At 43.1% G+C, this 15,175-nt stretch overlaps 1 protein-coding gene across 1 annotated transcript; it reads right to left on the bottom strand.

Annotated features, from left to right (window-relative positions):
- Positions 1-438: 438 nt before the first annotated feature.
- On the bottom strand, positions 439-14,939 carry chmp2ba (charged multivesicular body protein 2Ba). The gene is made up of 6 exons (XM_028590844.1): positions 14,722-14,939; positions 11,782-11,873; positions 8,461-8,655; positions 3,893-3,995; positions 3,451-3,557; positions 439-2,233 (listed from the first exon to the last, which is right to left on the bottom strand). Exons 1-6 carry the CDS (start codon positions 14,753-14,755, stop codon positions 2,120-2,122), a joined length of 645 nt encoding a protein of 214 aa, XP_028446645.1. The 5' UTR covers positions 14,756-14,939; the 3' UTR covers positions 439-2,119.
- Positions 14,940-15,175: the final 236 nt, after the last annotated feature.

Here is a 15,175-nt window from a genome sequence, read left to right as displayed (position 1 = left end):
TTAAATTTACAATTGACGCTTGGTACTTTACTTTTTATGTATTAAGAGAACCTTGTGGCAATATAACTTTGTTCTTTTATTTTTCAATCTGCATCGGTTAATTACCTACTTAGTACAAATCACACACACTTTACATCACAGCTAATGCTTCTGCAGTGACCATGCTGGTGTTTCCCCATTTATTTGAATGCATCTATTCTATTTCTGTATGATATGAAAACGTATTAGGATGCTTTGCAGATTGATGCTCGTGATGGAACTGGAACAAATTGCAAGAACTTGGCAGAACTATTAAAATAAATTGGAGCCAATAACATGGTATGGTGATAAAAATACATCTGTAGAACTTAAAAAATGGAATTTGAAAATAGTCTGTAGAGATGTAGCCTCAATCATTTGTAGTTAATCCTGTAAAGAGAAAAACATAACATAGGCTAATCAACCTGTACCTGAAGAAATTTTATTCATTACAAAAGCCATAAACCCTTAACAGAGTCACTTTACAATGACCAAACAAAGAGGAGTATACATACACCTTTTAAAAAGTGTGGAAATGTGTTTGTTTCCACTAACTATAGACTGTTGAAAAGGTAGAGGGAAGAATGATTTACAAAAAGTCAATGAATTGTGTATCGTACATGTCAGATGCATGCAAGAATGAAAACATTTTCAATTTCTTTTGGCAATGGGAATCAATGTGGGAACAAAAGGTCAGAGGAAGAAAAACAAAGACAATATACTGTATCCCTGTTACTGATGACTGTATAGAAGAGCCAGCTTCAGCTCTGAAGAAGAGAAACATCTCTTGGATCACAGTGTAATTTTAGCAAACACTTCCATCATTTTGTTGCTGTAGTGTGTGTGTGTATTTTTGTGAGCGAGGCAGCTTAAAACAACATATGACAGTAACTGCACAGCAGCTGAAAGAGAGGAGGGACTGCAGGACCAGTGACATCCAACAATCACTGTAAACCCCACATCCAATTTAAGATACACAATCAGGTCAACCGAGAATCATAAAAAGAACAGATTACTCAGTAGCATCAAACAATCGATTCAAATCTCTTCAATATGCCAGTCCTACATTAGTCCTAGTTTGTGTTTGATTACGTTTTCTCACACAGTCTGTACAGCATCACATCTTCTGAGGTGCAAATGAAATGATCAATCCATCTCACCATCTCATGCATTATGATGAAGTAAAGGCCTCACCCTAGTCACTCACATTTCACATGCATATGTTTGTCTGAGTTACATCACCTCCAGTAACTATGGTAGCGTACCTAAGGATTTTTAAAACATGATAACTCATTAACTAATTGATGACTGTCGCCATTTGTGTGGAGACAGTGGTCAGTTGTTGAGGCTTTTTCTCCCTGTCACTTGCATGGTAAAGTGTCCCATTTCTGACACCACAGGATATTTGACCCACATCACAATGAAGAACATCCACATGGAGTAGAGGATAGTTGGCCTCAGAGGAAGTGAATCGAGTAGGAAATACAGATTTCCATCTGGTTACCGACAACCCCTAAACTCTTTTTAATTACCATGTTTTTTTCTCATTAAAACTTGCTGGAGAAAGACAATCCATCTTCAGCCACGTAAAAGCCGAGCTACCAAAACATTAGACGAGTAAAAGCCAGTCCCATGGTCTCATATACTGTAGCCCTTATAAAGACAGAGATGGGTGGTGAACGACAGCGTAGGTGGTTAAGAGCTCTTAAGGTCAAACATCTATTATTGGTCCACCTTCAGGCTGTGGCCACTCCAGTTTCATAATAAATATTATTTTCGCATAAATAGATCAGACGTTCTGCCCCTAATGATCTGTAAGGCAACCTGCCAAAGAAAGTGTGAGTATGTGCGTGTTAATATACATGTCTGCCTGCATGCCTTTGAATGTCTTAATGTATGTGTGTGTGTGTGTGTGTGTGTGTGTGTGTGTGTGTGTGTGTGTGTGTGTGTGTGTGTGTGTGTGTGTGTGTGTGCACACACCATTTGTTACACCTGTAGCATTTCAACGATAACAAAAACCAATGTGTCTAAAAGAGTCCGTATCAAGTCGTATTAATGTTGCACATGGTTTATAATGTGAACATTAATACAGAGAGGACAATTAGTCAACTCCCAGAGCTCGGAGCTGTCGCTCGATCTCGTCGTCGGAGATGGTGGCCTGTTTGGATGAGGCGGCGCTGGGGAGGCTCTTTCCTGCAGCTGGAGCGCTCACCATCTGGAAAAACACATGGGCAGAAAAATCCCATTAGCAGGCAAACTCAATTCAAATTTTAGACACACACAATCGCCTGGTACATTAAGTCCAAATAGCAATCATACTGCTAAATACTTTGTGATGTGTCTTTAAATTACTATATGCAAGTGGGGGTCAGTTACACAAGGATTCTTTTTTTTTTTTTTTTTTACAGCATCAATCATCCTTCATTTGCATGAAAAACAAAGTAAAAACAAAAAGAAATCACTTTATTGCTCCCTTTAAAGTAGGGCTTCCCAGGTTTGTTGGTTAATAGTCGAATTTGTTCTGTGTTGCAACAATCTTAAGGCTTATAAAAGTGTTACGACAATCTGGCACTTATTACCAAAAGGCATAATTAAATGATGTGGATCTCAATTCAATTACCTTTGTCCTTGCTGAAAAACTAAAGCCATTTTTCGGTATTTGTTATTTGCCATACGTAAAATCATTATACATTGACTCATAATTCCACTGAATATGACAATAACACACACATATGGCTGCTTATTTACTTACATTAGCTTCTCTCAAAATACCATAGTTTATAAGTCTGGTAACTTCTTTTCAGCTTTAGGGTTGACTGAGAAAGCTTTTATTCTTTTCCAAGGAAGTGCACTAAATATGAGCTCATTCAGGGAATGCTCTGCCTTCCTCTGTCTTTTATTGTGATTGAGCAGGAAATAATTACCCCTCCTAAATTCAAAAACAGGTTTTGCAGGTTTTTATGATTCTTGCCTGTTTGTTCTCTCCAGCTGTGGGCTTGTTTATGGAACAATTTGTGGGTTTTCACATTGTGTTATGAGAGGTAATAACTCATGAAGCCCCCAGGGGGAGCCAGACATGCAGCAGGTGGCCAGCCTGGCAGTTCCACTGACTACAGTACATAAGAGTTAGAAGAGCTGAAGGCTAGCCCCACCATGTGGCAACTGGAATACATTTTAACAGTAGAGTAAAAGTCATGTGGAACGCTTATTGCTCAGTTAATGTTGCTGGGGGGATGATTTACAAGTGTAAAATGTGCTTTCACATTTTCTCATTTCTACCTGAATAGTGAGAACACTTAGATTAAAATATATATATATATATTTAAAAAGCCATTGCCCTTAGGCAAAGTGTTTTCAAACAGACTGTAGTATACAGTTAAGGTGTGTAGGATATATAAGGTCAGTAGTGGTCTCTCTCTCTCTCTCTCTCACCTTTCCTGAGATCTCAATGCCGATCTCATCCAGAACCTGGTTGACAATGTCCTGCGATTCCTCTTCATCGTCAGATCCATCAAAGATCTCATCCAAAGTGTCATTGACTGGACAGACAGTGAGACAGGGAGGGAGGAGATGAAGACAGACGGGTCAGTTCAATCTAACACATTGATTTTCAGTCACAGTTTGGACTTCAGAGTGAGATAGCTAAAAATCAAAGTAGTAAATGTATGTATGTGTGGATGATGGGGTGTTGAAAATGGAAAAAGCCCCTCTATATCACTGTCCCAATCATACATTTCTCTTTCCCTCGTCAAAGCACGGATTGCAACGCCCATCACTCCGTACACCGTGCACATATATTCTAACAATCTGGTTTTGGGAAGCCTGTAAATACCACAGCTCTTTGTGTGTGCATATGGGTTTTATAAGTCCTTACTCATGTCCTCGGTCATGCCCATCTTCATGTTCTCCTTCTGGAAGTCCTGCATTGTCTTCAGTGTCTTCTGTGGATCCATTTTTTTATTCACTGCTTGCATTGTCTGTACACACGATTAAAATAAAAGATTGGAGAATTCATCCTGAGGTTTTAAGCAGAATTGTGTTAAGAGTTGCTCTTGAGAAAAGAAACAAAAATGGCAGTGAAGGAATGTAGCAAATAAGCAAAACCTTTATGCTGGACTTATACTGCCTTATTTTTTTTCATAAGCAGGTGGTAAAAAAAAAAAAAAAAAAAAAAAATGCGGAAGAAAACTAAATCAAGCTGAAATTTAAGTTTGAGTCACGTGGTCGTCATTTAGAGAACCTAAGGTAAATCACCTTTCGTATTAGGGACAAGGCAGTTTCCCAAGGAGCAAATTCAAGATGATTTATGAATCTATTATAAATCAGCGTGTGCCTGGAGGAAATATTAGTTTGGTTGAAATAGGGCTTTAGAAGACTCCCTCTGAATTCATTATCAGGTCCGGATGGTAGAAGTACTAAAAAACACTGATTCTAAATTATGCATCTCCTTCCTTCCTGTGAAAGATCAGCACAAACGTGGCTTACTTTTCGTGCTGAGCCTGACACAACACATTAGATATATCCCCGTCTCCACTTCACTGGCGTTGACATACCGCTTCAAACCATGCTAACCCATAGCTGAGTGAGAGGAAAGGGCTGCACTATTCACTGAATAATTTGAATGGACGCTGCAACTTTTTTCCCCAGGAAATTCCGCGTATTAACAAACTTTGTGTACATCTGACATAAAACAATTATCACATTCTTTCTTTATGAAACGGCCACACACCCACCTCATCACACTCCATTAACTTGATTAACTAATTATATCTGACCTGTGTATGTTTGCAAAGTCCGACTCTGTACAGTACGTCGCTCCTGGCCAATTACCACCTTTCACACTTCATTAGCAACGACGCCAGCAGACTTGGCTTTGGACGTGAACACATCCCACATCCATCCATCCATCCATCCATCTTCGTCCGCTTATCCGGTGTCGGGTCGCGGGGGGAGCAGTTCCAGCAGGGGACCCCAAACTTCCCTTTCCCGAGCAACATTAACCAGCTCCGACTGGGGGATCCCGAGGCGTTCCCAGGCCAGGTTGGAGATATAATCCCTCCACCTAGTCCTGGGTCTTCCCCGAGGCCTCCTCCCAGCTGGACGTGCCTGGAACACCTCCCTAGGGGAGGCGCCCAGGGGCATCCTTACCAGATGCCCGAACCACCTCAACTGGCTCCTTTCGACGCAAAGGAGCAGCGGCTCTACTCCGAGCTCCTCACGGATGACTGAGCTTCTCACCCTATCTCTAAGGGAGACGCCAGCCACCCTCCTGAGGAAACCCATTTCAGCCGCTTGTACCCTGGATCTCGTTCTTTCGGTCATGACCCAGCCTTCATGACCATAGGTGAGGGTAGGAACGAAAACTGACCGGTAGATCGAGAGCTTTGCCTTCTGGCTAAGCTCTCTTTTCGTCCAACGGTGCGATAGATTGAATGCAATACCGCACCCGCTGCGCCCGATTCTCCGACCAATCTCCCGCTCCATTGTCCCTCACTCGCGAACACAACCCCAAGGTACTTGAACTCCTTCACTTGGGGTAAGGACTCATTCCCTACCTGGAGAAGGCATTCCATCGGTTTCCTGCTGAGAACCATGGCCTCAGATTTAGAGGTGCTGATCCTCATCCCAACCGCTTCACACTCGGTTGCGAACCGATCCAGTGAGTGCTGAAGGTCGCAGGCCGATGATGCCATCAGGACCACATCATCTGCAAAGAGCAGCGATGAGATCCCCAGCCCACCAAACTGCAAACCCTCCCCACCCCGACTACGCCTCGATATCCTGTCCATAAATACTACAAACAGGATTGGTGACAAAGCGCAGCCCTGGCGGAGGCCAACCCTCACCTGAAACGAGTCCGACTTACTACCGAGAACCCGGACACAGCTCTCGCTTTGGTTGTACAGAGATTGGATGGCCCTGAGAAGAGACCCCTCACCCCATACTCCCGCAGCACCTCCCACAGTATCTCCCGGGGACCCGGTCATACGCCTTCTCCAAATCCACAAAACACATGTAGACCGGTTGGGCATACTCCCAGGCTCCCTCCAGGATCCTTGCGAGAGTGAAGAGCTGGTCCGTTGTTCCACGACCAGGACGGAATCCGCATTGTTCCTCCTCAACCCGAGGTTCGACTATCGGCCGAACCCTCCTTTCCAGCACCTTGGAGTAGACTTTACCAGGGAGGCTGAGAAGTGTGATACCCCTATAATTGGCACACACCCTCTGGTCCCCCTTTTTAAAGGGGAACCACCACCCCAGTCTGCCACTCCTTTGGCACCGTCCCAAACTTCCACGCAATGTTGAAAAGGCGTGTCAACCAGGACAGCCCCTCCACACCCAGAGCCTTGAGCATTTCTGGACGGATCTCATCAATCCCGGGGCTTTGCCACTGTGTAGTTGTTTGACTACATCAGTGACTTCCGCCTGGGAAATCGACGACAATCCCCCATTATCCTCCAGCTCTGCCTCTAACATAGAGGGCGTATTAGTCGGATTCAGGAGTTCCTCAAAGTGCTCCTTCCACCGCCCTATTACCTCCTCAGTTGAGGTCAACAGTGTCCCATCCTTACTGTACACAGCTTGGATGGTTCCCCGCTTCCCCCTCCTGAGGTGGCGAACAGTTTTCCAGAAGCACTTTGGTGCCGACCGAAAGTCCTTCTCCATGTCTTCTCCAAACTTCTCCCACACCCGCTGCTTTGCCTCTTTCACGGCAGAGGCTGCAGCCCTTCGGGCCCTTCGGTACCCTGCAACTGCCTCCGAGTCCTCCGGGATAACATATCCCGAAAGACTCCTTCTTCAGTCGGACGGCTTCCCTGACCACCGGTGTCCACCACGGTGTTAGTGGGTTACCGCCCCTTGAGGCACCTAAGACCCTAAGACCACAGCTCCTCGCCGCAGCTTCAGCAATGGAAACTTTGAACATTGTCCACTCGGGTTCAATGCCCCCAGCCTCCACAGGGATGCACGAAAAGCTCCGCCCGGAGGTGTGAGTTGAAAGTCTGTTGGACAGGGGCCTCCTCCAGACGTTCCCAATTTACCCGCACTACACGTTTGGGCTTACCAGGTCTGTCCAGAGTCTTCCCCACCCTCTGACCCAACTCATCACCAGATGGTGATCGGTTGACAGCTCTGCCCCTCTCTTCACCCGAGTGTCCAAAACATACGGCCTCAGATCAGATGAAACGATTATGAAATCGATCATTGACCTTCGGCCTAGGGTGCTCTGGTACCAGGTACACTTATGAGCATCCCTATGTTCGAACATGGTGTTCGTTATAGACAATCCATGACTAGCACAGAAGTCCAACAACAAACACCCACTCTGGTTTAGATCAGGAGGCCGTTCCTCCCAATCACGCCTCCAGGTGTCTCCATCATTGCCCACGTGTGCGTTGAAGTCCCCCAGCAGAACAATGGAGTCCCCCACTGGAGCCCCATGCAGGACTCCAGTCAAGGTCTCCAAGAAGGCTGAATACTCCGAACTCCTGTTTGGTGCATATGCACAAACAACAGTCAGAGTTTTCCCCCACAACCCGCAGGCGTGGGGAGGCGACCCTCTCGTCCACCGGGTAAACTCCAACACAGCGGGCGCCAGCCGGGGCTTGTGAGTATCCCCACACCCGCCCGGCGCCTCACACCCTGGGCAACTCCGGAGAAGAAAAGAGTCCACCCCTATCCAGGAGTATGGTTCCAGAACCAAGACTGTGCGTAGAGGTAAGCCCCACCAGATCTAACCGGTAGCGCCCCACCTCCCGCACCAGTTCCGGCTCCTTCCCCACAGAGAGGTGACGTTCCCACGTCCCCAGAGCCAGCGTCTGCCGCCCGGGTCTGGTCCGTCGAGGCCCCTGACCTTCACTGCCACCCATGTGGCATCGCACCCGACCCCAACGGTTCCTCCCACAGGTGGTGGGCCCATGGGATGGAGAGGGAGTTGCCACGTAGCTTGTTCGGGCTGTGCCCGGCCGGGCTCCGTGGCAAACCCGCCACCAGGCGCCGCCCGACGAGCCCGCCGTCCTGGGCCTGGCTCCAGACGGGGGCCCCGGGCTTCCTCCGGGCAGGGTCACTCCATCTCTGCTTAGCTTTTGCATTCGGGTTTTTGAACCATTCTTTGTCTGGCCCCTCACCTGAGACCACTTTGCCTTGGGAGACCCTACCAGGAGCACAAAGCTCCAGACAACACAGCCCTCAGGTTCACAGAGACACACAAACCTCTCCACCACGATAAGGTGATGGTTCACACATTAATGCTTTAATTACAACACTAAAATATTGATATGACTAAACACTGAAACTAGTTCACATGCTAAACAGAAACACACCTAAACGTCTCAAAAACAGTACGTTGAATGTAATGGCTATCAAGTGTCTGAATGGCCGTTTCAACATTTTAAAACCTGCCCTCAGACCGGTTGACCTGAAGGACGGGGTCCAGGATCTTACCTTGGCTGTTGCAGACATGGCGCCGGCCATCTTCATTTGAGAGTTCATGACTTTTGTCTGCGTCGACATGGAGGTAACCTTAGAGCTGACGGCGTACGTGCGGTTCTTCTGCTTCCTCAGCTGGACCAACTGCTTGGCCAGAATCTTACATGCCTCCTTGTTGCCACTCTTAGCCATTTTCTTGATTTCAGCCTCCTGAAGGGGGCAGAAGAGAATAGTGTGTCAATTTCAGTATGTGCGACATCAGTATGCTACTTTTTGCAAATTAGTGCAAGTACACTGTACACAAAATATTAAAGTACAATTGTAAGAATGGAGTCCATGTTCCATATTACAGCATGGTACTGTATGACAGAAAAAGTAAATTCTAATTTAAGTATATTGTAAATATCTGGAACCAATCCATTGACGTTAGTGAGAGCCCTGTCTCCTGGTTTAAAGGGTAAGTATTTCATCTGACTAACAGTGACAATACGCATTATATTTAGAGATAATGTTACTGTGTATAAGCATATAAATTAAGAAAAATAGAGAGTTTAAGGCTGCCCATATTGCAGATTAGCCATAGCAAAGCCGCTACCATACACAACAGATTTGTTTCTCTTCAAAGTAATGTTTTGTGAACTTTATAGTGGCAGTGAGCAGCACCAATATTCCTTCGGTTTCAGCAATACGACATGCTCAACCACGTCCAAAGCCACATTACGATCTTAAGAGATTCAGGATGGAATAATCAGCATCCTTGTCAACGGCAACTGAGCCAAAAGGCCGGAGCTTGTGCCGTGGAGTGTTCTGAATGAGCCGATGCCAGTTTTGAAGGAACATTTTAGGACCATTATTTGTTTTCGCCATCTTAAGCGACATTCCACGACTGAAAGATCAGGAGGGTTTTTGCTGAGTATATTGTGTAATCAGTATTATGTAAATAACATCTCTGTTCTGCTACCGATCTTATGACCTGCAAAGTGCCAAAATGATTTCCTTTTACTGTACAATACGCACACCCAGCCTTGTGCATACATACGCACACTACGCATTGATAAACAAACAGAAATATATCTGCAATGCTCCCGAGAGACCAATGTGTTTGCAAATATAGACACAGTAAATAAAGCCATCTGGACCAGCTCTTCATACTGGCAGCAAATACGTGCTTTTAGACTTGGTAAACATCAGAAAATACAGTGATGCCCACAGGGATCCTGTGTGAGGGCATGAGTGTTTGTGAGCCTCCCAAGAGACATGAGTGGAGCTGCAGGTTACAGTAAGCTAGCCAGGCCTCTCAGCACTGCTACAGTACGTACAACAGCACCAGCATGGGTTGTTCATTTCTTGTGTGAGCTAAAAGCATCTTCAGGAAAACAACAATCAATTATTAATGTTTGATGAAGCAATAGACATTCCCCACTTAGCTTAGTGTGAGTGAGACACACACACACACACACACACACACACACACACACACACACACACACACACACACACACACACACACACACACACACACACACACACACACACACACACACACACACACACACACACACACACACACACACACACACACACACACACACACACACACACACACACACACACACACACACACACACACACACACACACACACACACACACACACACACACAAGAATGCAGCACACAAATGTGAGGCTGTTAGACTTTGCCTGACAGAGACTGGGAATCTTTAAGTTTAAACAAGAGACAAAGAATGTTCAGCAGTGGTGGAATGTAACAATGTACATTTTAGGGCTGTCCTCGACTAAAGAAATTCTTAGTCGACTAACACTTATACAATTTTGTCGACTAATCGATTAGTTGATTTAATTGACAGAGCTGTGCGCTTTGAGAGGTGGTTAAGACTAGAAAAGCACAATATAAATGTAGTTAATTAACCATCTGTAAAACTGAGTTTCTCCACAATTAATCCTGCAAAAGCACCACTTTAAATCTTGTGTTTACCATAAATGTGCTCATAAGTTTCTTGGAAATAAGTAATTAAGCATGAATAAGCATAAAAAATGACTGATCGACTAAAGAAATCTTAGTCAACTAAGACCAAAACGACCGATTAGTCGACTAAGAGGTGGCAGCCCTAGTACATTTACTCAAGTACTGTAGTTACTTACAAATGTTGAGGTACTTGGACTTTACTTGAGTCTTTTCTTTTCATTTCAGAGGGAAATCCACGACATTCATCTGACAGCTTTAGTTACTAGTTAGTTTACAAGTAAGGTTTTTGCACACAAAACACATGTAGTTTATAAAATAGGTTTTATTATAAACATGAAACAAAGTTGGTTGACAGAACTGTTTTGATCGTTTCCAGTTTCTAAAATGTGAGGATTTTTCTGCATTGAGTACTTTAACTTGAAATACTTTAAGTACATTTTCCTGATGATACTTACATATTTTTACTTTAATGCAGGACTTTGATTTGTTGTAACAGAGTATTTTTACAGTGTGGTTTTAGTATTTTTACGTAAGTAAAAGGTCTGAATACTTCCTCCATCACAGTTGTTCTGAACAACAGAATGTGTTGCCAACAGCAGCTTCAATCCAACTATCATGGGATTTTTACGTATGTTGTTACAAAACTTTTTTTTTTTTATGTATTTTTGTTTCAGGAAGCCAAATGTAATCCAACTTGATATGTTTTGTTTGGATGTATGGTCTAGAATTTACCTAAAATGTGTTAGTCTTATAAAACTACATGGAAAATGAACAACTTGACTTAAAATGTACTTTTAAGTGCTTACGCTCACATTTGTAGCATGCACTGTGGGGGGGCAAAGAACAGTGATGATTGCGCAAAACTGTTAATATAGGTCATTTCCATTTTTTTTTTTTTAGCAAAATTATCTTTTATTCAAAACGTACAACAAAGATTACAAAGACACTGGACTAATTAGCGGAAAGCATTAATGAGAAATAAAAATCTGGTCCCCCCAGGGAGGTAATTATGTCCTGTATGATATTTACTTAATACAACAGAGGGGAGAGGACACAGCCGGCTTCTTTCATCTCTCAGAGAGGGGAAACGTTATGCGTGTCTGTTAATAAAGCTTTAGAGAGAGAGAGAGACTTGCCTAAAGCAAAGCCACCACACACCAGCTCATTCTAGTCTATTCATTTAGACCCAATAGCCAATCAGGCTCAATCCCAGACAGCTAGGTGTTGGGAGAGCAGTGGGGGTCTTAATAAAGCATTGATGCAATATCTAGAAATCTATGGAAAATGCCTTGCTTAGAGATACTTTGGGTCCCCAGACTTTGTATGTGTGTGTGTGTGTGTGTGTTCACCATTTGTTTCTCTTGCTTCTCCAGCGCTGCTCTGTCCCTGGTGATCTGCCTTTGAGTGCCACGCAGGTCCTTAGACTGTTCCTTGATTATGTCTTTGGAGAGAGACAGAAAGAAAGACAGAAAGACAGAAAGAAAGAAAGAAAGAAAGGATTGATTAGCAAATATACTATCCCTGAATTCATGTGATTACACGTATTACTTTTACGATTATCAAATATGTATGATTTCCCATCAGTTGTATATCAACAGGAAAGTCAAGCTAAAACACTTGGCTACTCAAAAGTCTGCTCTGTGGTGACCATCCCAAAAAAAATAAGATAACTCCAATCTCGATATCTGCCATCACTCGCTAGTGACCGACATCGTCAGCAGCTGAACAGAAAATCGTTGTTCTTCTTCTATTTAGTTTAATTATGGACCGCCCTCTACCATTTCATCATTTTTATTCTCAGTGCAGTATAGGTGAAAAAACAAAGACTGAAAAATCTGTTAAAATGATTATATTTTTAATTTGGACTACACTGTGTTTTTGTGCAATGCAGTTAGAAAAGGAAGGGTCTGGGTCTGCTGCAACGACAGGAAATTTAAAGCATCTCTTTAGCAGCTTAATGGTAAGCATGTTTGAGTATGCGCCCACATGCACGCTAAAATACCTCGGGGTAACAAGCAGCACGTTGAGAATGCATACTGACACTGCCAAGTTTGGAATTGCTTGGACAGCTCACACCAATATTGAGTCGGCTCTAAACCACCCACACAAAGTGGCATCATGTGAGATAATGTATGACACTGAAGTCATACATTCTCATCCATGCTGAGTGAGGGACAAGCCCAGGGAACGCTGTCACACATACACACCTTCAGGAAGAAAACAAACTGAGCTGCACCAGAATTTAGACTGAATCTGGTTTAGGTTATAAAGCTGTAATTTGTAAACTGTAGTTTTCTGTAGTGAGTGCCAAGTCTACAATAACGTGTTAACTGAAAGCGTCACAGTGGTGTTTTTGAATGCTGCAATATACAGCTCAATACACATACAATATATTGTTAGACATTTTAAATCCACGATGAATCTACAAGCATTAAATAAAGTAAAGATTCAGGATAAATAAACTCCCAAAATAAAGTAAGAAACCTTAAAAAGAGCAAAAAAAAGGGATGAATCCCTCTTCCAGGACGAATAGGATGTCACTAGATGAGCACAGAATTACAAAAACAATAAAAAGGTTCTCTGGGAAGACATGGGGAGTTTAGACATATTAGTTAAAAAAAAAAAAACTAAAGAACTGAACAATACATTTCAATACAACAATTGATTTAGCTCCATATTCATAAGTTGCTTTATGATATAAAAGAGGAAAATGTGAACCACTGGCTAAAAATGCTCATTCTTTCTAAAAAGTTCAGCAATCATGAACTTGGTCAAGACACGTCAGTGCATTGGACCACTTGTGGAAATGGCGCATGTATACGTATAAGGTGACGTGCCGCCAACGTCTCAAAGTGGGAGGGATATCGTCCTACAAATATGTGTGATCTAACCCCCCCCCCATTCGCTAAATATTCAGAAACCACTACAGCCACCCTACCCAGGGTAACAACGGAAAAACTCTGGACAGAGAGCAAGAGATGAGAGCAATTCAAGAATATGGGATGAAGACTGCAAAATGTCACAGCTGGGAAGCCCTGTCAACCGATTGGCGTGGAGTAGAGGTAAGACGGCACAGTAAGTACAGTATAAAGACGCTCGGTATGGGTGAAACTGGAATGACAATGATGGGAGGAGTAGGTAGGTGGAGCTGTGAAAAGATTTGCCTTAACCAAAAGAGCCTATTTTTAAACATGCAAGTAATATTCTTTGATATTTTTATGGAATTCTCCACACAAGTATGTTTGGGGTACACAGGAGTTGAACTTTAATCTGCTTTCCATTTGGAAATCCAGGCCTCGGAGTCAAAATAATCAGTATTTGAAATAGAATAATTGATTCATTAAATTTGATAAAAGAGAGGCTGGTTTCCCATTTTGACCTTGTAAGGATAATTACCTAGCCTGGAGACAAATCTTGAACTATTTAGATTGAAAGGCTTTTGACAATGTTGACATCACTGTATATTACAGTTTAAAATGACCACATCCAACTAGGAAGACAGCATCATTAGAATATCATATTTAAAACAGCCTTTCCTTGACATTAGAGAACTGTATCTCGCAGTTTGTGATACAATTGTAGCTATTTTATCCCAGCACAGCAAGGCGGTTACTTAGAGTCTGTGTCAAACTCAAATGGACAGTAATGTAGGCTACGTAAGCTTCTCGAGACAAACAATGTGAGAGATGGAACTGAGGTGGAGTAGCCATGGGATTATTTTGAAAAAATAAATACCAATAATAGAATATAAAAAGGTTAAAACAAATGTAATATCTGCTAATATCTATTTGACATTACATATACAACGTTTTGACACACATTTTATGATAACTGGGGTTTATGTTTCCCGGTTTTGACTTGGAAAACAATGACTTAACCCTAACCTTAGCTCTTGTGTAACGTTAGCAATACAGACACCTTCTTCCTATATGGACCAAACGTTAACAGATAGCTAGCTAACGATTAGATCAATAAGTTGAAACTAACCTAAACGAACTAGCTAGTAACACCACATATTGTTTTTCCCAGTTACACTGTGACATGAACCTAGTCATTTATGTTACAAATAGCATGTCCACCTAAACCTAAACTACATTAAGTTCTGCGGCGCTTAAACGCTGGTTTCAGACTTCAGTCAGCAGTGTGACTGGTGACTCAACTAGACCTAGAACAGGTTACACAAGTTAGCGTTACCTGGGGATAGCTAATGTAGGATGGGAACAACACAGAAGTCTGTACAGCCGGGGCTACAAACAAGTTAGCTAGCTTTTCACACAGAGCAAACTTACCATCCACAGTCTTCTTCTTGAAAAGGGAAGCCATGTCGCTGCTTTGTATCACCTTAAATACCAAAGGCTAATCCTGTACTGTTATACTGTGATTCCTATCGTTAATACCGCCGTTTGGCCGTCACACCAGGGCGGTGGGTCAGTTCAGCAGCTTCGGTTTCCTGGTTGACTTTCTGTTGTCGGAGTTCCTCCTCCCTCAGCTGACTGACTCAAATGTTCCACATATGACGTCACGGCAGGACTCTTATGCTGCCTTCAATTGTACCTCGTAAAATGCCCGATCATGATCAGAAAAGTGTGTCTCACTCGTCAAAACGATGCCAATTAATAAAAAAATGCCAACACGGTAGTGTCACCCGTCTATGTTCATTTGGATTGTAAATCCTATGAATGTCTGGACTACATAAGAATGTCACCCGAATGCCAACGTATTTGATTGGACCCAGAGATCTAT

This window comes from Perca flavescens, chromosome 11 (genome assembly GCF_004354835.1).
Source record: "Perca flavescens isolate YP-PL-M2 chromosome 11, PFLA_1.0, whole genome shotgun sequence".
In the NCBI taxonomy this organism is placed as follows: domain Eukaryota; kingdom Metazoa; phylum Chordata; class Actinopteri; order Perciformes; family Percidae; genus Perca; species Perca flavescens.
The sequence above is the reverse complement of the archived record's forward strand: the minus strand, read 5'-3'. Positions and strand labels throughout refer to the sequence as shown.

Bases quoted from the DNA above. Each gene is read 5' to 3' on its own strand.
- chmp2ba (XM_028590844.1), bottom strand. From the start codon at position 14,755: ATGGCTTCCCTTTTCAAGAAGAAGACTGTGGATG. The intron at 3,558-3,892 runs GTAAGGACTTAT...CTGTCTGTCCAG, and splicing joins GGGCATGACCGAGGACATGA to TCAATGACACTTTGGATGAG. The intron at 2,234-3,450 runs GTGAGAGAGAGA...GTGTTTTTCCAG, and splicing joins GCATTGAGATCTCAGGAAAG to ATGGTGAGCGCTCCAGCTGC.